Source organism: Mixophyes fleayi, chromosome 2, assembly GCF_038048845.1.
Source record: "Mixophyes fleayi isolate aMixFle1 chromosome 2, aMixFle1.hap1, whole genome shotgun sequence".
NCBI classification, from domain to species: domain Eukaryota; kingdom Metazoa; phylum Chordata; class Amphibia; order Anura; family Limnodynastidae; genus Mixophyes; species Mixophyes fleayi.
In genome coordinates, this window is record NC_134403.1 from 153,821,601 (window position 1) to 153,845,037 (window position 23,437).

The 23,437-nt window shown below is 41.5% G+C and overlaps 2 protein-coding genes and 1 long non-coding RNA gene across 5 annotated transcripts in view; 2 read left to right on the forward strand and 1 right to left on the reverse strand.

Annotated features, from left to right (window-relative positions):
- Positions 1-23,437, forward strand: part of LOC142141621 (uncharacterized) — a 939,875-nt gene that overhangs the window by 781,794 nt on the left and 134,644 nt on the right. The window lies entirely within an intron of this gene.
- Positions 518-6,675, reverse strand: LOC142141619 (uncharacterized). The gene is made up of 2 exons (XR_012688694.1): positions 6,463-6,675; positions 518-944 (listed from the first exon to the last, which is right to left on the reverse strand). It is a non-coding gene; the product is annotated as an uncharacterized LOC142141619 (long non-coding RNA).
- GK (glycerol kinase) overlaps positions 6,732-23,437 on the forward strand; it is a 56,850-nt gene continuing 40,144 nt past the window's right edge. For all 3 annotated transcript variants that reach the window (XM_075200280.1, XM_075200282.1, XM_075200281.1), the window contains exon 1: positions 6,732-6,932. In XM_075200280.1, coding sequence (XP_075056381.1) covers positions 6,855-6,932 — 78 coding nt within the window. In that variant the 5' untranslated portion in view covers positions 6,732-6,854. The remainder of the gene's footprint in view (positions 6,933-23,437) is intronic.

Sequence of the window (23,437 nt, forward strand, 5' to 3'; positions counted from 1 at the left end):
GACTTAGATAACATTTTATGGCCAATTTATGCAGAAATCCAGGTGAATCCAAAGGCTTCACATCCTTTTTCATGCCACTGTATCCTGTGCTTATAGAAGTTTTACTTTATACTATGGGCTTGGGAACCGACATTAACAAGCCATTCACACTTGCATTTTTCATGCATTCTCATCAGAGCATTGGAAATGCATCCACAAAGATGGTGCATTTTTCTTTCTTTTTATGCTTTGATTTCAACACCATTCATTTGACTGGTGCTACTTAGAACAACATGGTATATTTTCAATGCTTAGAGGGGAATTGTGCCAAGTCAAGTCATACTATTTACAACATTTTTCATCCAGTTATAATGCATTCAAAATGCCTGGAAGCCGGAAAAAAGTATATAGGCATGAATTTATACTTTTGATTGGGTCAAGGTCAAAAGTAGCTGGGCCACCAACTTGTGCTTTCTTCCCATACAAAATATTGCCATTCCTCAACTGTTAGGATAGCAGTAATAAAATAATTTCTAGATTACATTTTAGAACAATATTTAATGGATAAACCTTCTCACACCATAAAAATGTCTATCATACAGTCCACCATACTTAATATTACTATACACTATGATGCTGCGTCTCTTAGCTGAAATGAAAAACACAAGGATTTATTGACCTTGAGTTTGTAGGACAAGACATAGTGATTAATGTTTACATCCGAAAGAATTTTCATGGAAGTCACTTGGATGTTCTTGACTGACAAACTTGTGTTGTGTTTGTCCTTGTTTTGTAGCCAAGATTCTTGATATAAACAGAAACACAAAGATTAGTCACTTGGATTTCAGTTGCTCCTTTAGACACACGTCCTTGCAGCACTCCTCAATCCTACTAGGTCCAACTGTGAATCTAGGGTACCCTCTTTTAGTGACCGACATAGAATACAGAAAGTATTCTAAAACCATCTATAAAATAGAGAGAGGTAATTTTAGCAACCTATATAAAAAAAAAAAGACACCATCATAGTGACCTCTGTTCAACACAAATAGCATTCTAGTGAATAATATACAAGACAGAGTGCATTCTAGTGAATAATATACACGACAGAGTTCATTCTAGTGAATAATATACAAGACAGAGTGCATTCTAGTGAACAATATACAATACAGAGAGCATTCTAGTGAACTCAAGACAATAAAGATAGCATCTTAAAGAACAATGGCTCGTTAAAGAGAACATTTTTATGATCTCTATAAAATATAGGGAACATTCTCATGACCACTAATCAAAACACAATGCATACTTTGACTACTATTAAATACCTACCCTGGTTTTGACGCCAAATGTCCGGTGGTTTTACAATGCAGGCCCTACAAATCTCTAGTACTGTTGAAATACACACCCCTAAAATCGCTGTTGGCTTTATAATGCAGACCATCCCAAATCTCTGTTGACTTTACCTTACAGACCCCACATCTATGGTGACTTTCCTATATAGTCCCAGATCTCTGGTTTCTTTATAATGCAGACCCTGCCCTATTATGCCTGTAGGTAACAAAATAATACCCAATAACTTTGGTGGTTACCCAAATGAATTACTTTCCTTCCAGCAGTCCAATGTTATGTCACAGTCTGCTAGAGAACAGGTTCTGTTTCTTTCAGTGGGGTGGGGCCTTGATAGAAGTGTCTTTGCATGTGATTTACTTTCCTGGTAGAAATTCCTTAATGGTAAATTATGATTTTTATTATGTTTGTTTTAAATGAAATTGACCACATGGTTATGATGTAAAGCAATTGGCTGGTCGCTTTATAAAAAGACAGCCTGTTCAAATGTTTCATATGCCTTAAAAAAGACCCCAGCTAGCGGGTCGAAATGTGCTCAAAGTGGACTGGACTATAAGTAGATTATCCATCTGGGAGACAATTGACTTCACATATGCCAGCTGACTATTCCGGGACTGAGTTTAAACATCAAGCTGCTGACATTTTCAAAGTATTCTTGTAGAAGGATACTTGCTTACATTCTTTGAGGATTTATCGCTTTGTCTATCATGTATTCTAATTAAATGTGAATGCGGTTTTATGCATGCCTTTTAATAAATAGACGTTGAGGGGCATATTCAATTCTTCTTTGTTTCCGCCGCGTTAAAACTATTACCGTTATTACGGTAATAGTTAGCTGGATTTCAGCTCGCGGCTCAGGGAGCTGCAAGCTGAAATCCAGCGAGAAAACTACCGTAATAACGATGTTTCCGCGCACTATTACCGTAATAACGGTAATAGTGTGCGGAGCGCAAGATTTTCTGCCGACAATTGAATATGCCCCTTAGAAGGTATTATGCCAGATTTTACTTTTGTGCTTCTAAGAAAAGGGTTACCAGAGGGCAGCCATCTGAATGAGAGGACTGGTTACAGCTGTACACATTGGCATGAGTTACATTGGCATGAGTTCAAACCATATGAAGAGCAATCACGAGAGAGGCTGGTGATGCACAGTTGAAAAAAACACACACTATGAGGTGGTTATGAAAAGGTTTAATCCCACACCATCGACTGGAATATATGGAGGGGAATCTATGGTTTATGGTCTCATAATTTTTTTGAAATACTATGCTATATTAGACGTTTTGTTATTCTATTTCCATATATGATGGGACACCAATTGAAGTCTTTCTGACAAACTTTCTGAAGAACCTCCACCTGAAAGACAATACTGGCCTATTGCTCCTGAGAAATTAATAATAAAGAACTTTTTGAACAGTTAGATCTCCTTGAAATATATGTGTATTTTCTATGCTTATGAATGTCTACACCTGTATTTCACACATTTGTTGATATTAAATGTACAGGGTTAGACTGAACCACTGCAGACCAGAGAAACACCTGGGTGCTCCGCCCTTTACCGTAGGGGGGCAGACCTCCACTTGAAGCCCCCAACCCCCTGCTGTTCCCTTCCACAGATGTCTGTGCAGCTCAGATGGTACATGCACTGCACTTGCTAGCTATTAGGGCTAAGGACACACACATGTTAAGTTTCAGTGAGTCTGAAAGTCAAAGGGTGTGTGCTGAGCCTCGATTGGAGGAGCTCTGCACACCTAGTTACTGTTGGGCAGAGCTGTGCAGACAGTGTATTTACTGTTCCAGCTGCACTGTGATTCCAAAAGAGGAGGATAGAGGAAATTCTGTGCACAGGAGTGACATGCACAAAAAGAATAAGCTGTACAAATGTGGGAATTGTATAAAGGTTGAGTCTCTACAAGAGTGAGTGCAAAGGGAATATATGCAAACGTTGTACTGCAAAGAGGGAACTGTGCAAAAGGAATATGTGTAAAGGCGGGTCTGTGAAAAGGTAGTATGTGCAAATGCTGGGTCTTTGCAATCTGACTGCCAATGATACCAAGCAGTGGTCTCTTGCTAGTAAAACTGACTCAAGCTTTTTTTATTACTGTATATTAGATAATAATATCTACCCTTAGATCTCACTTCTAAAGTATTGATGACCAATTTGTATAAGGGATATAGGTCGACCAACCGGTACCCCACGCAGTGAGCTAATAAAGAAAGACTCTGAGACAAGTATTTGTCAAAATTATTTTGGCCACAGCTTTATTAAACAGTTCCAAACTTGGCAGACACTCCAAGTTTATTAGCCAAGGCTAATAAAATTTACCACCTTTTCCAGTTCCATCTGGAAAAAATAGGGCGTGTTCTGCCTACTACCATGTAGGCACCGCAAGAACGTCCTCTTGAGACCAGCACCTTGGCATAAATCACCCTCCAATTGCTGAAACCTGGCACGCCGCCTGTATTGACCCATCCGTTGAAGGTGGAACCAGGCATGTGGCCGTCTACGGAGGGTGACACTGCCTGGCGTTCTCTCTAGAAAAATATTACCACCTTTTCAAGTTCCATCTGGAAAAATAGGGCGTGTTCGGCCTACTACAATGTAGGCACCGCAACGTCCTCCGGAGACCAGCCCCCTTGGCATAAATCCCCCTCCAATAAACCTGGCACGCCGCCAGTATTGGCCCAACTGTTGAAGCTGGAACCAGGCGTGCGGGTGATACTGCCCGGCCCTGCTGACTCCCCACTTTCTATGCCTTGCTCGTCGCTTTCCCGCCCTTCCAACTGTGACAAAGCAATTTTAGCAATAATTATATTCACAAAGCATACAATGACAACAACATTGTTATATGCCGAGTCCTCGGTATCCCTAGACCTTTGCTTCTCCAGTTTTTTGTTGTTTGGCTCCATATCCTCCCTTTTCCCCTTCCCGTGCCGGGAAAACTTACTATTGCTAGACCGAGACCCGGCTCACTTACCTGACTGCCGGCCCCGTCCGTTCTCTGCTGACGGCCGCCATCTTGGATACGGGACCCGATTTCTTTATAAAGACTTTCCTACCTTCCTATTGGATATTTTTCCCTCCACTATTTAAAGCAGCCTCCTCCTCCCCTCTGAGCCTGTTCTTAGGTTCATTTTGTGAAACCTACTAGTGGACATCTCCGGTTTTCCACACTGTAATTCCTGCCAACCGCAGACGGTCACAGCTCTGAGCTGTCCCACCTGCAATCCGCAGACCATCACATCTCCGCGCTGTTCTCCTGCAATTCGCAGACCGCCACAGCTCCCCGCTGTTCTCCTGCAATCCGCAGAACGTCATAGCTCCACGCTGTTCTCCTGCAACCCGCAGACCGTCACAGCTCCACGCTGTTCTCCTGCAATCCGCAGACTAGCAGAGCTCCACGCTGTTCTCCTGCAACCACAGACCATCACAACTGCACGCTGCCCTCCTGCAACCGCAGACCATCACAGCTACTCGTTGCCCTCCGCTATCCCAGCGGTAATCCCTGCAGTCCGCAGATCTCCAATTCGCTGAACTCCGTGGGCCTTGCTCCACTCCCAGAGGGCCGCGACCTTCGTAACGGTCACCGCGAAGTCCATACCTCCTTGCAGGGGTTCTTGGTGAAGACCAGCTGCCGCGTTAGACTCCGCGCCTCCGGTGAGTGTTAGTATTGGCAGGCCAGGGGTCTAGTATTCCAGTCTACCGTGACAAACATTACTTGTCAAGTATTTACAAAGATTACATATATAAAGTGTTTAATATGTATTTTACATCTTGTTTTTATTTATTTTTAAAGAAATACCTGCATGTGCTGTAGGGGATGGGTGGGTGGGAGACTGAAAAACTATTTATAATAAGCTTTCTTCCCCCTCTCCTTTAACTACCCTCACCTTGTCCTGCCTCCTGTCTCGCCCCCTGCCCCTACTTTTCCTGAGTGGCTTTCTGCACTGCTCAGGTGTAACAAAATAGGACGGACTTCGTTATCTGCACCCCCCTTTCTTCATGTCACTTGCCTCGGGCCGCCTAGCGACCATCCTCTCTTATTCCTCTTCGGCGCTATTGCTGCGCCTGCGATTCCTTTAATATTGTTCCTGAAGGAGAGAGTATGAAGGAGGAGGGAAAAGGAAAGAGAAGGAAAAAGAGAAGAAGAAACCGGAGAGAAGATGGAGGAGGAGGAGAGTATGTAACTGGTCTCTGCATTATATCAGTCACTTGGATGCTCTTTGTATTGTATTGTGGTCACTTGGATGATCTCTGTATTGTATGTCGGTAATGATGATGCTCTCTGAGTTGTACATCGATCAAAATAATGCTCTCTGTATTGTGTGGTGGTCAATAGGATGTTCTCTGTAATATATGGTGGTCACTAGGATGCTCTCTGTATTATGTGGCTGTAACCGGAAAGATCTCTATTACATGGTGGACACTAGGATGCTCTTTGTATTGTATGTCACTACAGGAGTCTCTATGTATTGTATATCTATCATCAGTCCTGGGCAAACTATTATGCATAAAAGTATAATACCTGTTTTGTCTTACTTGCAATACATCCCTGTTATTTCTCACTAATTTGATTGATACCATTTTTATATGCAATAATAATAATCACTACTGCCTCTAGTGCTGTCCTTGCCTCTCTGATGGCAGAGCGCAGTGCAGTCTCGAGAAAGCGTGCACATACTATGTCATAGGGCCCTACCATTGCATTTCCCTGCTGGGGCCTTCAATACCCAGTCTGCAGATGTATAACGACCCTTGGGAACTAGCCCTTATTGTGGTGTTGAACTGGTGCTTTTTGCACCAGTAAGTTATGTTCATGTTAGTTCATGTTTCCGAAATTGTAAAATTACTGTAAAACATGAGGCTACAAATAAAATAAATATTAGGGTCTTACTATATATTTTCATATTTTATGTGCTTCATATTAAGATAGAACTCAGATTATAACCAAGATGATGAAGAACACCAGGGTGCATAGATACTACACAGGTCGTATGCTTACAACAAGTACATTCCCAGCTTCAGTGTCACTTGCATGCATTTTCTACGGGTGCAAACTGTTGCTCAATTGTTGCAGTTGTAATCAAACGAGCAACAATCCAAGTGCACTACACTTGTTCGTCTAGAACTGGCCTCACCAGTTTAATACGACTTTCATCTCTGTCATTACACCTTGCCAAGACACGAGCTGCCAGTATAGGTGGGGTCACATTCATACAAAACCAACCCGGCACCACCCAGACCTGCTGTTCGGCAGGTGGCATCATCCATAGGACGCCGTAGTCTCAGACCTCAGCTCTCCGCTAGAAACATGACGTAACGCAGAAGCAGAGGCGTGCATAGAACGCTCATGACGAGCCAGCAGGAAGGCCAATGACGTCGGTCCTCGCACACCCCCAGTTCCTGATTGGCTGGGCCGGGTCAGCGCCCCGTGATGTCACGGGTTGTGTGGCATGGCTGAGTCCACCGGGTAACTTGTACTAGAGCGGGCAGAGGTTGAGCAGTCATCCCAGGTCATATTGCAAGGAGCATGGCCGCCTCCAACAGACTCGTCCTAGGACCATTAGTGGGGGCCATCGATCAGGGCACGGGATCAACTCGCTTTCTGGTAAGAGTTCATTGCACAAGCATTTCTCTAAAAAATGACACAGTGCAGTAGCATCAGCCCATATTACTCATTGTGAACATATGTGACATTGGATTCCACTATGTGTGTCCATTGTGCTTAATACAGAGCTGTCTATGGACTATCTGCACATATTTATAATTGCAACATGATGAACAACCTTCACCTTATGTATACGTTAAATATTTACATGACCGTTTGCATGATTATGACCAACATATGTTTGATTTAGTTATTTTTATTTGCAATATTTATCTAATAAACTAATGCTTTCCGTCACACCTATTGTGAAATTGACATGTAGGTGTGTCTGGTTTGAGAATGAAGTGATTTACACAACAAGTAATACCATTGAGGATTACAACTGCCTTTGTAAATCTTAAGTGATGTGTATATATTTGAAATCCGTTATATATATTTTTTTATCTTTTTTGCTATACTATCACTATTCTGTTTTTTTTTCCCCTGACAGAAAAGGATTAAGCCCACTGATATTTGTATTATATTTTTTGTAAGATTGTGAAAAAAAATGAATAATAAAGACATTGTTTTTAAAATGTTTAGTTTGGAGTAGTATATGTGTGATGTTGGCTTGTTGCACTTTTATCAAAATATGGACAACAAAGTAATATTGTTGATCTAAATCATAAACTAATGGTTTGTCGTACTAAATAGTGTTTTGTTTAAAAAAAATCAAAGTAACTGTTATTATAGTTACATTTATTTTCCTAAAGCTACCTTGAATGCCTTTTGTGTATTCCCATTTGATTAAAATGTTACTGACAATTGGTTGATAAAGTGAATGAAAAGAGGAGAGTAGCAAAAAATATACATATGAACAGTATCTAATCTCTTATGATTGCATGGCTAATTACTCAGCCTACAAAACATTATAAGTTGTTTATTTCATGTGTATGTAAATGTTCTTTCTTCCAATACTTATATAAAAAAAAACCCAACAATTTACTTCATTGGGACACTTGGATCTTTTTAGGCCAGCACAGTGGCCTAGTGGTTAGCACTTCAGCCTCACAGTACTGGGGTCATGAGTTCGATTCCCGACCATGGCCATATCTGTGTGGGGTTTGTATGTTCTCCCTGTGTTTGCGTGGGTTTCCTCCGGGTGCTCCGGTTTCCTCCCACACTCTAAAAACATACTGGTAGGTTAATTGGCTGCTATCAGAACAAAAAAAAAAGAAAATTGACTCTAGTCTCTCCCTGTCTGTGTCTGTATGTATGTTAGCAAATTTAGACTGTAAGTTCCAATGGGGCAGGGACTGATGTGAATGAGTTCTCTGTACAGCGCTGCGGAATTAGTGGCGCTATATAAATAAATGATGATGATGCATTCTCTCCACCCAAACCACTTTCAGTGGATTACACACATTTTTGCTTTTGTAGATTTTTGCAATTTTAGTATTTGCTTTTGATGTTTTTTGTTTTATTAGCATATTGTAGTTTAGAGTAAAGCCTGATTGTTTTGTCACAAAGACATGAGAGGTGTCTGATAATAGGACGCAAGGATAGTTAGGACCGAATAAATGTTGTGTTATGACATTTAAAAACTGATGGAGAGTGTAATAATGAATGGTTCAGAGTTGTGGATACAGTTCTAATGAAGTTTTGCATGAGAAGGGTTAGTAAGAAAAAAGTATCTCACATGAGGGGCAGTTAAGAGAGCATTTCTAGCGCAGAATGGGTGACTATGAATGTGTGTGAAAGTTACGGATAATATTTTTTTTATCTAAAGAAGTATGGTGAGTTTGTCAATTAGGCAACATGTTGTACTGTGCAAAGGATCAACTAACATGAATTTGACCAATTATATAGAAAACTTGGTGGCCTCATGTCGCAAGTACGAGTCACTTTTTTTATCCAGAAATGCTTACAGGGATAACACTTGTTTATTTTAATTGCGTGCAGAGCAATACAAAGAAGCAAGTGTATGGTGTTTTCTAACTTGTGAAGTCAAATGCAAGTGCAACAAAACAAATGTTTTCTTTGAATTGCAGTGTATAGTAATCAAGTATAGAAATACAGTTATAGAATACTCCATTCTATTGCAGGGTAACTCCTTGGTATTATTATTATTATTATTATTATTATTAATTTTTATTTATAGGGCGCCACAAGGTGTCCGTGGCGCTGTACAGGGACAAAAACGAATTACAATACAAGGTGAGACAGCACAGTACAGTAAACATAAAGCACAGTAACTCAGTAAGCTCAATGCACAGCTAGTGAGGGCGCTAATGACGGGGCCCAAAAGGAGGGCGCAGAAGACAGGGAGACCCCCAGAGGGGGGAGGAGGGCCCTCGAGGAGGAGGGCAAAGTAGCTGGAGAGCAGAGTTAGAAGTGGTGGAAACAGGAGGAGAGAGGAGCGTACAATCTAAGGGGAGGGGTGGACAGACGGCGAAACGCAGGGGAGAGAGGGAGAGTAGAGGGACGGAGGCAGGGAAGGGGAAAGAAGGGGGAGAGGCAGAGGATAAGGTAGGTAGTTAAGTGGGAGACTGGAAGGCTTTAAAAAAAAGGTGGGGTTTTAAAGCCCGTTTTAAACTGGACAGGTTAGGGGAAGTCCTGATGGAGAGAGGGAGCTTGTTCCAGCGGAGGGGGGCGGCGCAGGCAAAGTCTTGGATACGCGCGTGGGAGGAGGTGATGAGGGGGGAAGATAGGCGACAATCATTGGCAGATCGGAGAGGACGGGATGGAGCGTGAATAGATAGGAGTGTGGAGATGTAGGGTGCAGTGGCGTTGGCGAGGGCCTTGTATGTAAGAGTGAGGAGCTTGAACAGAGTTCTGTAGGGGAAGGGGAGCCAGTGGAGGGATTGGTAGAGGGGGGAGACAGAAGAGGAGCGGCGAGAAAGGAAGATAAGCCTAGCGGCTGCGTTAAGTACAGATCGAAGGGGAGCGAGATGAGAGAGGGGGGGAGGCCAGTAAGGAGGAGGTTGCAGTAGTCCAAGCGGGAGATGATCAGAGAGTGAATAAGGCATTTGGTGGCATCTTGGGAGAGGAAGGGCCGGATGCGAGCGATGTTACGCAGCTGGAAGCGGCAGGATTTAGACAGAGAGAGGATATGGGGTCCAAAGGAGAGAGAGGAGTCGAGGGTGACACCAAGGCAGCGAAGTTGGGGGACAGAGGAGATAGAGGAGTTGTCGACAGTGATGGAGAGGTCGACAGGAGATGAGGTATGGGGGGGAGGAAAAACTATCAGCTCAGTTTTGGCGAGGTTGAGTTTGAGGAATCGAGAGGACATCCAGGAGGAGATGGCAGAGAGGCAGGCGGACACCCTAGAGAGGAGGGAGGGAGAGAGATCCGGAGAGGAGAGGTATAGTTGAGTGTCGTCAGCGTAAAGGTGGTAGCTGAAGCCGAAGGAGCTGATGAGTTCACCCAGGGAGGAGGTGTATAGAGAGAAGAGTAAGGGGCCCAGAACAGAGCCCTGGGGGACCCCGACTGGAAGGGTGGATGGGGGGGGAGAGAGACTCAGTGGTGGTGACAGAGAAGGATCGGTCAGCAAGGTAAGAGGTGAACCAGGACAGGACAGGGCCAGAGAGGCAGAGAGACTGGAGGGTGTGGAGGAGGAGGGGGTGTCAAAGGCTGCAGAGAGGATGAGAAGGGAGAAGTGGCCCCTGGCTTTAGCAGAGAGGAGGTCATTGGTGACTTTAGCCAGGGCAGTTTCAGTGGAGTGAAGTTTCACATTCTTAGTCATGCACATGTAACAGTCTTCTTAGAGATAAGAAACGCGTTTTTCCCATATACTCACTAGTTCTGATCCATACACCAAATCCAAGTTCTATGCTGTACTTTTATTTCTCAGGGAAAGTAAGTCTGCAGGACATTGCAGAGCCTGAGTCCTTTTAACTCTAAAAACACCAGTGGTTGCTTATCATTTGTGCCTTTTTCTATTTTAATTTTATATATTGTTACTCTTCCATTCTATAGGTCTGCAGAAAGTGCTGTTGTTCTATACATCCAAGAATTTACTGGTTAACATTCCAATTTATTCCAAAATGGTTTGATTGATCTCTGTTGTTATAATTCCTACTAAGATAAAGAGAAGATTAATATGACTAAGAGCATATGTCTTAAACTGATAACTTGTTATTATAGCTGAAGATAAGTTGGTTATAAAAAAAACATTTCAATACAAATAATTAACCAAACCTGCAAACAAAACTTTACACTCTTCAATGTTTTGTCTGCATATGCTATTTTAATCGAAAGCTGCACTACCATTAAAGTGGTGCGCATTTGTTCACAACTTTAAAATGGCTTTCGAAAGGGGGCATTAGTGGGAGAACCAATGAGTAGCCACATTGTCTGTGATTGTGGAATCTCATTGGTCCTCCTGCTCGCACCTCCCCCAGTTTTGAGCCAAGGTTGTGAGATTAACTACGGAGCCCAGGGAAAAATGATACACTGCTACCTCCCTTGGTGGTACTACAGCTTTAAATGACTAACCATATGTTTTATTTTCTATTTGTATATGTTTAATTGAAGTATTCGTAAATTAATGTTTGCAAACATTCATATTATAGGATTTGAACTAGTTTTTATGATGGTACTAGTAAGGCTAGGTACACAGTAGGGAATTTTTCTAACAATCTGTTGTCTACAACTATTGTTTCTACGAATGAAGGTCCGACCAGTCGGGCGATGCATGCATACACACTACATGTGATTTACCTTCAGATTTGTGCTCTTCATCTGGTCCCCTAGTTGTTTAGAGAATGACAGCACAATAGTCACTTATTCATTCATTCCCGTCATACTGATTTAAATCGCCTTGTTATAGCTATCCGCATGTCTTTACGAATTTCGTTAGGTTCTGTGACTCTGAAACAAAATATTCTCGGAACAAAAGAACAAACTACTCCATCTAGAGCACTCTCATCAGCATTTATTTATATAGCACCAGCAGATTCTGTAGTGCTTTTACAATTGTGAACAAACAGTAATAATACAATACTGGGTAATATATACAGATAGAGAGGTAAGAGGGCCCTGCTCGCAAGCTTACAATCTATGGGACTCTACATTTAGTCACTGGGTCATGTTCACTGCCGGCATCAACTGAAGAGACCATGACTCTGTAAACTCTATTGATATTGTGATAGTGAGTGCATACACACTACATGATCAGAATGCGATTGGAATGAGATTATTAAACAGTATGACCAACCAAATGAAACAACAATCTGCATTGTGTGATTATACACATTAATGTGATATGTGGTCGGGTCGTTTATCGGGTGATTGGCCCGATAATCGTCTGAAAGACCTCCAGTGTGATCTAGCCCGTTTTTTGCAATCCTTCATTACAGATGGCATTGGTTAACTTCCTCTCATCATAATCTCCTTATCTACTCCAAGAACTCTTGTGTCAGTCTTATTGTCTGTTTGTGTGATGATCCTTTTACAATACAATAGCTTCAGAGCATGATCTAGTGGCAAGGGATATGTGACAACATTAGGCTAAAGGTATGACACAAATGAGGAAAAGACTCAAAATATGAGAGCAAGCAAATCTATAGAAGACATAAATCACTGAGTTTCTTCATAAACTACAGAGGTATAACCTCAAACTATCTGTAGCAGTTGTTGAAGTCACTTCTAAGTTTTAATGTCGCCATTTATAACTTTCCACTTCAACCACTGATCTGTAGCATGCATATATATATATATATATATATATATATATATATATATATATTCCATTGTACTAGGCACAATTAAGCAAAGGTAACTTTTGAGGTTTTGAGGTTCCAGTCAATCTTAACATTGATTAATTTGATAGTTTTGCTGCTTGTCCCACTTATCACAATCAAAGCCCATTTAAAACAAAGTGTGATCAGAAGTCAACAATATTGTGTTAGACTCTAACATGTTTTGACGTTAAACACCTGCTGTGCATATATCATTGACTGTTAATAAATGGTTCATTTACCATATCCACTGTTTACTCCAGTAAGCGGTGTGAAGGTTGCTGTTCAAACCTGAAAGTCAAGTAGCACTTAAATGAAGCAGAGCAGAAACCTGGCCAGCAAAACATACTTCACTTACATGGCCAGTTATCATACTATTCCAATGCACTGGATTATTTATTTGTTTTTCTTTTGTCTAAAGAGCCAGAAAAATTGCTCATTGGTCTCCATATCATCAGGTTGCACTATGTTACTGTGTTGTAATAGTTAAACATTGCTGCCCTTTACCCTTATTGTTTAGCAACGGCTGATAGACATAAACCTTTCAGTTATCTATTCATTTGTTGTTTAGCTTGTTTTCTCATTTGTACATGTTTTGCCATAGGTATGCATCAGCAATTAGTCAGGAGTACTTCCTACTTCTGTGTCATCTCTCAGTTTGGAAATGTATTCTATACAGTATAACATATTTTTAACATAATTGAATAAATATTTCAGTATAAGTACAAACACTATGGGACCCAAAACCTGCTGCTACATATTATAGCAGTCATGGAATACTGTACTATATTTTGAGCTATTCCACTATTTTCTCATTCAAGCTCTATATACAGGCTAATTATTATATATCCTTAAAGTGTTATATCTTCCCTATTAATCCTCTTTGTTTTGTCTAAGCCAGTGTACAGGATTTAACCCATTCATATATTGTTCAGTGTTACATGCATATTGGATTCCAATTTTATTCATCATAACATATTAAGTTGGGTGAGTCACATGTGTTACCTAGCATCCGTTAGGTGAGGACACGCTGCATCTTTTTTTTTTTTAAAGTGGCAGACAAACGAGAGACGAGGGGTTGACGTGGGCACACTAAGGATACTTGATTCATATGAGAAAAGCTAGGGTATGTAGTTTTCTGGTGTGTGTCTCTCATATATTGGAAGGAAAACGAGACACAAAATGGATAAAAAAAAAAACACCAGAGTGTACGCAGCCTGTGTATGTACAGTATTCTGTGACACATGGCAAATCAGGGTATGATGAATTGTGCCCACTATTTCCAATATATACACATAACAAAATAAAACTTGATATAAACTTATTTGGGTTGATGGTTTTTCACACTCTCAGAAGTATGGAGCATCAACAATATAGCTTATACATTTGAATAACATTGATCTCGCTACAATGGCACCTGTCAAGGGGTAGGATATATTAGGCAGCAAGTGAACAGTCAGTTCTTGAAGTTGATGTGTTGGAAGCAGGAAAAATGAGTAAACGTAAAGATCAGAACGAATTTGACAAGGGACAAATTGTGTTGGCTACTCGACTAGGTCAGAGCATCTCCAAAACAACAGGTCTAGTGAGATGTTCCCGAGATGCAGTGGTTAGTACCTACCAAAAGTGGTACAAGGAAGGGCAAGCAGTGATTCAGTGACAGGGTCATGGGAGCCTAAGGCTCATTGATTCTCGTGAGGAGTGAAGGCTAGCCAGTCTCGTCCAATCCCACAGAAGAATTACTGTAGCTGAAATTGCTGAAAAAGTTAATGCTGGCTATAATAGAAAGGTGTCAGAGCACACAGTGCATCGCAGCTTGCTGCTTCCCCGCAGATCTCTGAGTGCCCATGCTGACTCCTGTCCATCACTGAAAGCGCCTACAATGGGCATGTGAGCACCATAACAGGACCATGAAGCATTCGAAGAAGGTGGCCTGGTCTGGTGAATCAGATTTTATTCTACATCCTGTGGACGGCCGGGTGCGTCGTTTATTTTGGGACAAGATGGCACCAGGATGCACTATGGGAAGAAGGCAAGCCGGTGCAGGCAGTGTGATGCTCTGGACAATCTTCTGCTAGAAACCTTGGATCCTGGGATTCATGTGGATGTTACTGACATGTACCACCTACCTAAACATTGTTGCAGACCAAGTTCTCCTCTTCATGGCAATGGTATTCCCTGATGCTAGTGGCCTCTTTCAGCAGGATAATGCGCACTCCCACACTGCCAAAATGTTTAGGAATGGTTTGAGGAACATGACAAAGAGTTCAAGGTGATGACTTGGCCTCCAAATTCCCCAGCTATCAATCCATTAAAGCATCTGTGGGACGGAGCCCCACCTCGCAACTTACAAGACTTAAATGGTGTTGCTAACATCTTGGTGTCAGATCTTAGGTCTGGGGTCTTATGGAGTCCGTGCCTCAAAAGGTCAGAGCTGTTTTGGTGGCATGAGGGGGACCTACAAAATATTAGGCAAGTGGTTTTAATGTTGTGGTTGATTGGTGTATATGGTGAATTGTGTCTCAGGAATGAGAAGGTACAAATATGGAGCAATAGTATCGTAGTATTATAAATAAATACATTTTATTTCCATAGGTAGATTAAACAAATTTATTTATAATAGAATAAAATTGCTTATCTGTAGGGATTATAGAATTGTTCCATTCCTTGTAATCCATGGGTAAGGCTCTTGATTGCCACTAAAAGTCCAGACCACTTGGAAGCAGCAGGGACTACGGCATCACTCGGATTCAGAAAATGTGACAGAACTCCACTCCTAAGTTTCAGCTTATAGACTTCATCTGGGGTATGTGCTGTTTTAAAGTCTGATTCGTGTTGGTGGTTGCCTTTTAGAAGATAGGTCAGTATAAAGGCTACAAATGGAGCAAAAGTGAGTTGGTGCTCTGTTGACATGACTAGCAAACAGAGTGTAGTGTGAGGTCTTGAGCCAATAGTAATAGGCTCCAGTGTATAAGCATTAGGTTCCAAGTCTGATTATGTTTGTAAATACATGTTCGACTTACAGATGAATACTGTTAACACTTAGCTTTTGCAGTTAAGCTGTGGAGTATAAATGGTGGGTAGGGTATATAATTCTGACACTGTAATTGTTGGCTCTTAACCTGCCGACATGAAAATGTTGGCAGGCTAAATGCTGACACTTGCATTGTGTAGACAGGTGTACAATGTTGTCAGTGTGATTGGCAACATTCACAATGCCGATCAGGGGCAGGCTGGGCTGGGGGGGGGCATCTGCCCTCTGGGCCAGTCCCATTGGGGGCTACCTTGGGCTGAGTCAGTGGGCCACCTTCAATTTTTTTCTCTTGAAAATAGGCTGATTATTCAAATCTTTCCCCAGGCTAAAATTTGCCAGCCCTCCACTGATGCTGACATTAAAAGACCAATGCCAGCAGGTCGGTAAATGGTATATATCATCTATATTTACTTAGATTTTGTACTGTGTATTTTAATTGTATTTGCACAGAATTGAACTATCCTTCACAGTTGAGCATTAGTTCATTGGCTTATCTTTCAACCCTCATTAGATGATTGATAGATATAATCTAACATTCATTACATAGTGGTTCAAGTGAACATTTTCTTATCCTCTTGTTACACATGTGAACTTTGACCCAGTTAGATAAGGTATACTGCAGGCCCCAAGGCTACAGCTAATTATCACCTTGTATGGAGTCTAAAATGTCATGAAATGGTGTTGAAATACATTTGAGGTCTTGATCATTTGGCTTGAAATAAAGAAATCCAATTCTAAGCTGTCTCCTAGTGACAAATGCTACAGAACATTTATTTTATCATAGCCAATGCTGGTAGTTTTTACAGAACAGTGAGCAGACTAATTACCGTATTTCCCCATGTATAATGCGCTCCCATGTATAAGCCGCACCTTAATTTTGGCCCCAAAATTTTAAAAAAAATATATTACGGTAGTTGTTAAAAAAGGCAGGGAGAGTGTAATGGCCGGCTGCTCTGATTGTGAGCCAGGCAGCACACTCCCTGCAATCACCCCCAACCCTCCCCACTGCCACTGTACCTCTGTCCCCCTCCTCGGTGATCCACGCTGCCACTGTGCCTGTCCCCCTCCTCGGTGATCCACGCTGCCACTGTGCCTGTCCCCCTCCTCGGTGATCCACGCTGCCACTGTGCCTGTCCCCCCTCCTCGGTGATTCTTGCTGCCACTGTGCCTGTCCCCCCTCCTCCTGGATTCCCCCCGCTGTCACTGTAATGCTGCCCCGCTCCCCCTCGATCCCCCCCGCTGTCACTGAAATGCTGCCCCTCTCCCCCTCGATCCTCCCCGCTGCCACTGTAATGCTGCCCCCCTCCCCCTGCATCCCCGCTACCCCTGGTTTTAGACCCAAAATTTTGGGGGGAAAAGGTGCATCTTATACATGGGGAAATACGGTAAACAACAAGGAAATATAAATGTCTCTTGTGATTTTAACATAATACCCCACCCCCTTCACTAGCACAATGGAATTACAGACCACTATTGTTGTATTGTCTAGGTATCAATCCCTTGAGAATTTCTTAAATGGATTCAATGAGATTTTGTTTTGTTTTTTTTGTTGTGTTTTTTTTTTTTTTTTTGTTTTTTTAAACAAACACTTTTACCAGCACTAAAGAAAAGTCCAATGATGATGTGGTTTGCACAAAACATCTTGCACATATTTGCTCACTATATTCCGGGAGACTCCCGAATTCCGTTTAGGTCTCCCGGACTCCCGCAAGAGTGCGCAATTTTCCCACATCCTGCCCACTTCCTAGTGAAGTAGGCAGGATCTGAGCCTCAGTGATGCAATTTGCAGTGAAACGCATCATTTTGGTCCTGCCCCCATGACACAGACTATTTTGTCGAATGGACGGGGCCACAATGATGCCACCCCCTGCCCCCTTATGCCCCCCCATCACCAAAAATAAAAGCCTAAATATCTACATGTAAGAATTCCCGACACATTTAAAATGCTGACCGTGTGATTGCCAATCACTCTGCCGGCATTAAGAGGGTAATGTGAACGGGTCTGGCGGCTATACAGGACTGGCTGTATACTGTAAAAATGTTATAAAAATAAAAAGCGTTGGGTCCACCCTATAAACTCTATTAACCCCAGTGCTGCCAGGCTACTGCTGGTTTACATGAAATCGGGGGAGAAAAAGCATGGGGTCCCCCCGATCTCATGAAAACCAACACTAGGCCAACCAGCCGGAGTGGGTGGCACTATAGCAGAGGGACACACGGCAAGGGTCCCCCCTGCTGTAACTGAATACTTGTAGTTTATAAAATCAAAAACAGAGTAACAAATGAAAAACATTCTAATCAGTTTCCATCGGGAAAAATGGAAATATATTTTATTTTTACACATTTAAAAAAAATAGTAATTTGTGACTATTGCTTAAATATTTCTCAATGACCACTTACGTTGTATTGTGTGTTTGCGTAATAGTGCAATTAAACACAATGTTACTTCAGGCATCCTGTCAGTGAGTGAAGCAATACTACGTGCAATTTAGATCATGGGAGGAGGGATCTGTAGATGTTAACATGTAATTAACAGAATGAATAGGAATACAAATGACATTATCATTTACTTCATAGGATGCAAACTTACCCTGGTAAAGATTCAATGGGGCATATTCAATTGACGGCGGGATCGCCGAAAACCCAGCGCTCTAAAAATATTACCGTTAATACGGTAATTACTCGCTGAATTTCAGCTCGCAGCTCCCTGAGTTCGAATAAAACAATGATACAAAAGCTGTAACTGTATAGCATATACACAGATATATATTACACAACAATTCAACAAATTGTTCTTAATTATGGAACTACTTTATGAAGCAGACAAACATACCTTTCATTTCAATAAAAACATAGCGAAAAATTAGGGCAACTATACAAAGAAAAGAACTTGTTCTATGTTGTTAAAGATGCAAAAATCTGCAGCTGACAAAAATAGCATAACCATAATTGCAGAGGTATCTGTTACATTTAGGACCTAAGTACTCAGGAGTCGATAAAGACCACAGCTTGTAAGCAGCTCTATTATGGATTGCTTATATGGAATAAAAAAAACTGTTATGACCATGCATTACAACATCAGTCTCTACTGGACTAGTGGCCACTAAACTCTGTTAAGGCTAGGAATCTTTGTTTATGTTTTTAATGTACAGCTAAAACATTTCTTCCCTATCAGGAATCCATTACAAGTTGATGCTTAAATCGACCTAAATGTTACTGGTAAGAAACGTTGTTCTTTGCAATTATGGTATTACCATCTACAGTTATTTGTATCTTCAATTACACAATAAAAGTAATTCACCTTAGTTCATCACAGGGATTTAACAATTACCCGTCCAGGAGTCTAGGTTTTTTCCGTAAATGGCTCAATGTCTGTTATGACCATGTTAGTTTCTCTTACATTTCTGGGGTTCAAATTAGATATTACTCCTTTTTCCCTGGCAGTACTCCGGGAATGATGATAGACGTGCAGCAATTTGTAGAGAGGGTCCTCCGTAATCATAGGGTTTTCCATTGTCTGGCAAGATACATAGGGAATGTGATTCACCTGTCCCCATGTTTTCCGCTTGTGCCACTCCTATGCAGGGAAGTCCAGAGTCTACTAGAATCCTTTTTATTTATTCCTGCTACGTTTGGACAGACAATATTTCTCTAATACAGTGTGTAAAGCTAGGTACACACTACACTGTTTTAGTCCAATAATCGGGTAAATCATACGACCGCTCGTTCAAAAGTCGGGTCAGTGTGTGCAGTGACACGATGGTCGAAAGTCTGCCCAAATGGACGATTGTTGCCTCATTTGGTTGGTCGTACCGTTTAATATTTTCGTTCCAATCTCGTTTCCGTTGTGTAGTGTGTATAAACTTCCGACCGATCCACAACAGTGAGTATGAAATTACAGTCCTTGCTCACGACAACATGGCTGTAAAAAGTCGCTAAAGGGACGTCCGCTCTTTCCTTTATCGTATTAAACAAGGCTAGTATGTATGCAGTCCATGGACCGAGCGATCGGAACATCGATCGCATGTAAAATCGCTCGGCATAAAAAGTTGGTGGAAAATTCTGTAGTGTGTACCCAGCTTAAGACAGGAGCTGTCCCATTGGGGCAGTTTTTAACTGCTTTCTCCATGTTCTCTCTTAAATACCCCTCCTTACATGAGCGTTACAACAGATGTGTCTTTATTGGGCTGGGGAGGTGTCTCTCAAGCGAAAGCAGTAAGAGACATCTGGATAAATTAGCCCTATAAATAAATCTGTTAGAGCTGTGGGAGGCAAAAAATGGCAATGAAGACCTTCCTTCCCAAACAGGTTGAAAGAGTCTCCATTAAGCTGTTCGTGAACAATAGGACAGCGGTTCATATTCCAACAAGATGCGTGGCGCTCGTTCCATATCTCTATGCAGGGAAACACTGCAGATCTGGGAGTGGCCTTTTCAGAAAAGCATTGTATTTACATAGGGAAATCAATAAATTGGCAGATTCGTTACCTCACCAATGGATTTCTTTAGACAGGATGACACAAAAAATCACTAAATTAAAAAAAAATAGTCCAGTTGTGGACATTTTCTCAAACCCTTTCAGTACACACAACCCTCTCTTGATCTCCAAAGTATGGACGAAATGTTAATTTTATATTTGGATCTGAGGCATCGCTATGCCTTTCCCCACCACCAACCCTGTCCTGCACAAGATTAGGACAGAGGAAGTAATCATTATAGTTCTGGTTTTCCCAGTTTGGTTTCCCTTGGTGAGTCAGCTGCACAAACTTCCCCTGGGGTTCTCCATGGACGGCTTTCAGATCATTTTGAATTTAAGATCCTGCTTCAGTGCACATGGATGGCAACATTACAGGGGTGCAAACAGATTTAATGTTTGCATTACCCACTGATTAACGCTTCCTTGAGACCACATACTAGGTTTAGATATTGAACTGTAAGCAGATCAGTTGGCCTTTGGCAGTCTAGGGCAAACACTATTCACATCTGGTCCCTCCTGCATTTAGCCTTGATCTTAAAAACAAGGCAAAGTTGTCATTCTTTCCAATTAAATCCTATGGATCTACCTCTCTCCCTTCACTTACTGCGTGATATCTTTCTATCAAGATCCATTTTAGCCAAGTATTTCAGAGAGAGACATTGATCCTTTCTTGGCATTTTTAGCCTTTTTGGATACAGGCCTGAATATTTATCAGCTATTATGAAATTAGCTTGTATGTTAGCATTGACTTTTGCAGCTAGGGGCACAGAACTGGTTCTTATTCAAGATACAGACCCCTGGTTAACACCGGCTGCCGGGGGATATGTATTATCTTGAATGGGCACTCTAAAACATCCTCTTTTGATCAGCCTTTTATGGAACTTGATCTGGTACAAGATACTATGGAGCTTAGACTGTCGGAGAAGGAACGTATCCCAGTTGTTTTTGACCTGTCGGATACTCATCGGGCTTGCAAAGTCCTCTGCTATTAGGGGATGGATTGTCATGACTATGCAGGAGGTTGGTATGGATACTAATTCAGGGGCCACTCGCTACTCACTCACTGCTACTACTAAGGTGTCGGCTGAAGGTATACCTTTACAAAGACATGCATGCTGCTCGCTGGTCCTTGACTTTTGTAAAACAATATAGGAGACAATGTGATTTACAAAAGATCGATGGATCTATTTATTAAGTGGTGAAAAGCCAAAATGCCAATGTAAAGACATTTTGCTATTTAATAACGGGTTAACACCAGCCTTAACCCCATTAATGGAGTTCAAAGTTGTCCACATAGACCTCTATGGAGACAGCAGCAACTAGTCAATTTACTAAGGTGCGTAAAACATTGCTTTTCACAGCAAAGTAATGTTATCTTAGGATGGGATTACCTGCTTTTTGTTATAATGGGATCCAACTGACGCCTCTCCGGCTTTGCTGGATCCCTCACCCATGATAGTGGACATGCAGAGCACTTCCTCCATTTGCCGCGTTGGGTTTATGCTGCCTGTGAATTGCCAAAAAATCTCTCTGAGCTGCCAGCTTCACCATGCTATATTCTTCCAGTGTAATGGTTTCCAGAGAGTTGCTTATTTGTCCTTCATCCCTCTGTTACTGATTGCCTTTTCAATTTGATTTTTATGTTATTATGTGCATCTTTAAATGTTATAGTACAGTAAACATCCAGCAATGGATCCAAGGCTCTTTGTTGCAATTGTGTTCTTCTCCACTCAGGGGGCGATCCCTTTTTCCTTTTCTTGTTTCCCTTCGCTAGGGGTGGATTGCCACCAGTGAGCTTCTGAAAAATCTATTGGCGGTACGCGTCTTCACATAATTGCAAGAGTGAATGTCTTTGTGTGTGGCTCACAGTGGTATTTCAGGATGCTTGCTACTAATTTACCTACTAGCTGTTGCTTGGTGGCAGTCCTATTTCCCTACACTATAGCAAATTTGCAGGTAATAGATTCCTGCATGATCTTTAGATTTGTACAGTTGATTTACTTTTGTGTGGATAAAATGTTGTTATATTAATTTGAAATGGTTACTGTTTTGTTGCTGGAGCTACAGTGGTTTTTACTGTTCCAACTCTCCTTAAGTTTTAAGGCTGGGTACACACTATGCAAACTTCCTCCCGATGCGATATCCTTAACAGTGTTACCAATAATTAAAGCAAAAAAAATCACGATCGGCATGCCGATTCATGTGTACACACTAAACATGTTTTACAGGATTTATCTTCAGATCTGTGCTCTTCATCTGTCATAACCATCGTCTGAAAAGATTGTGACTCTGCACACTCTACAGAGATCTATGGACACTGCCGGTAGAGTGCATACACACTGCAGAATTGGAACAACATTGTTCCATCATTGAATGACATTTTTAGTCTGGTTTAGAAATCAAATGAAACAATGCGTTGTTCTTTGGAACCATAATCGTTCATCATTGCAGTGCACACACTAATGCGAGATCGGGCCGAACAGTCATTTATCGTTTAATTGGCCTAATAATTAGCTGAAACCACTGTAGTGTGTACCCAGGCTTACATTAGAAAACAAAAGGCACTTAATATTCTCATTAACTATCAGTTACCTCTAGTATAGGTTAGCGGAAGTTTAAAAACTGTTTTGTAAAACATTTGCCTCTGTCCCTATTTTGGGGTACAATTTCACATTTTGCCAGCGGAATTTGACTTTAAGCTTTCCATGTGGAGTGCCCCCTGTTTTTGGTTGCATCTGAATTCCCCTAATGATGTAGTACTCTGACATCTCCCAAGTTATGCCCCAACCACACCACACCACACTACAGAGCAGAGTGAATGAAGCTTTATTTGTAGCTTTAAATTCTGCATTTAGTGTTGTTAATAAATACAGTGAAACATGTCTTTCTGTGGATTGGCAAATCAAAGCAGAATTTGACCTAATGGCTTGTTCTGCCACAAAGCTTGATTCATGGGAAATTTTACCAAAATGTACCTAATCTCTAGGTGCTATTGCTTGTTTCCATGGTACATATTCTGAGTTAAAACCTTGAGACCTGTTTGACAATGTCATCTAATATTAACCTCTTCTAAATGTGATGCCGGATATCTGAGCACTATAAAATATCCCCTCTTGGAATATGTCCATAATCTTATCTGACTTGGCATTTTCTATGTGAATTTATTTGCTCTTTTTCTTTATTTAATCGTATTTCTCTTTTAGTCTGCCACCTAGGCTCCCGGCCAATGTTTAACTTTACTTATTGTCCTTGTTCCCTTTTAGAGCAAACACAGGT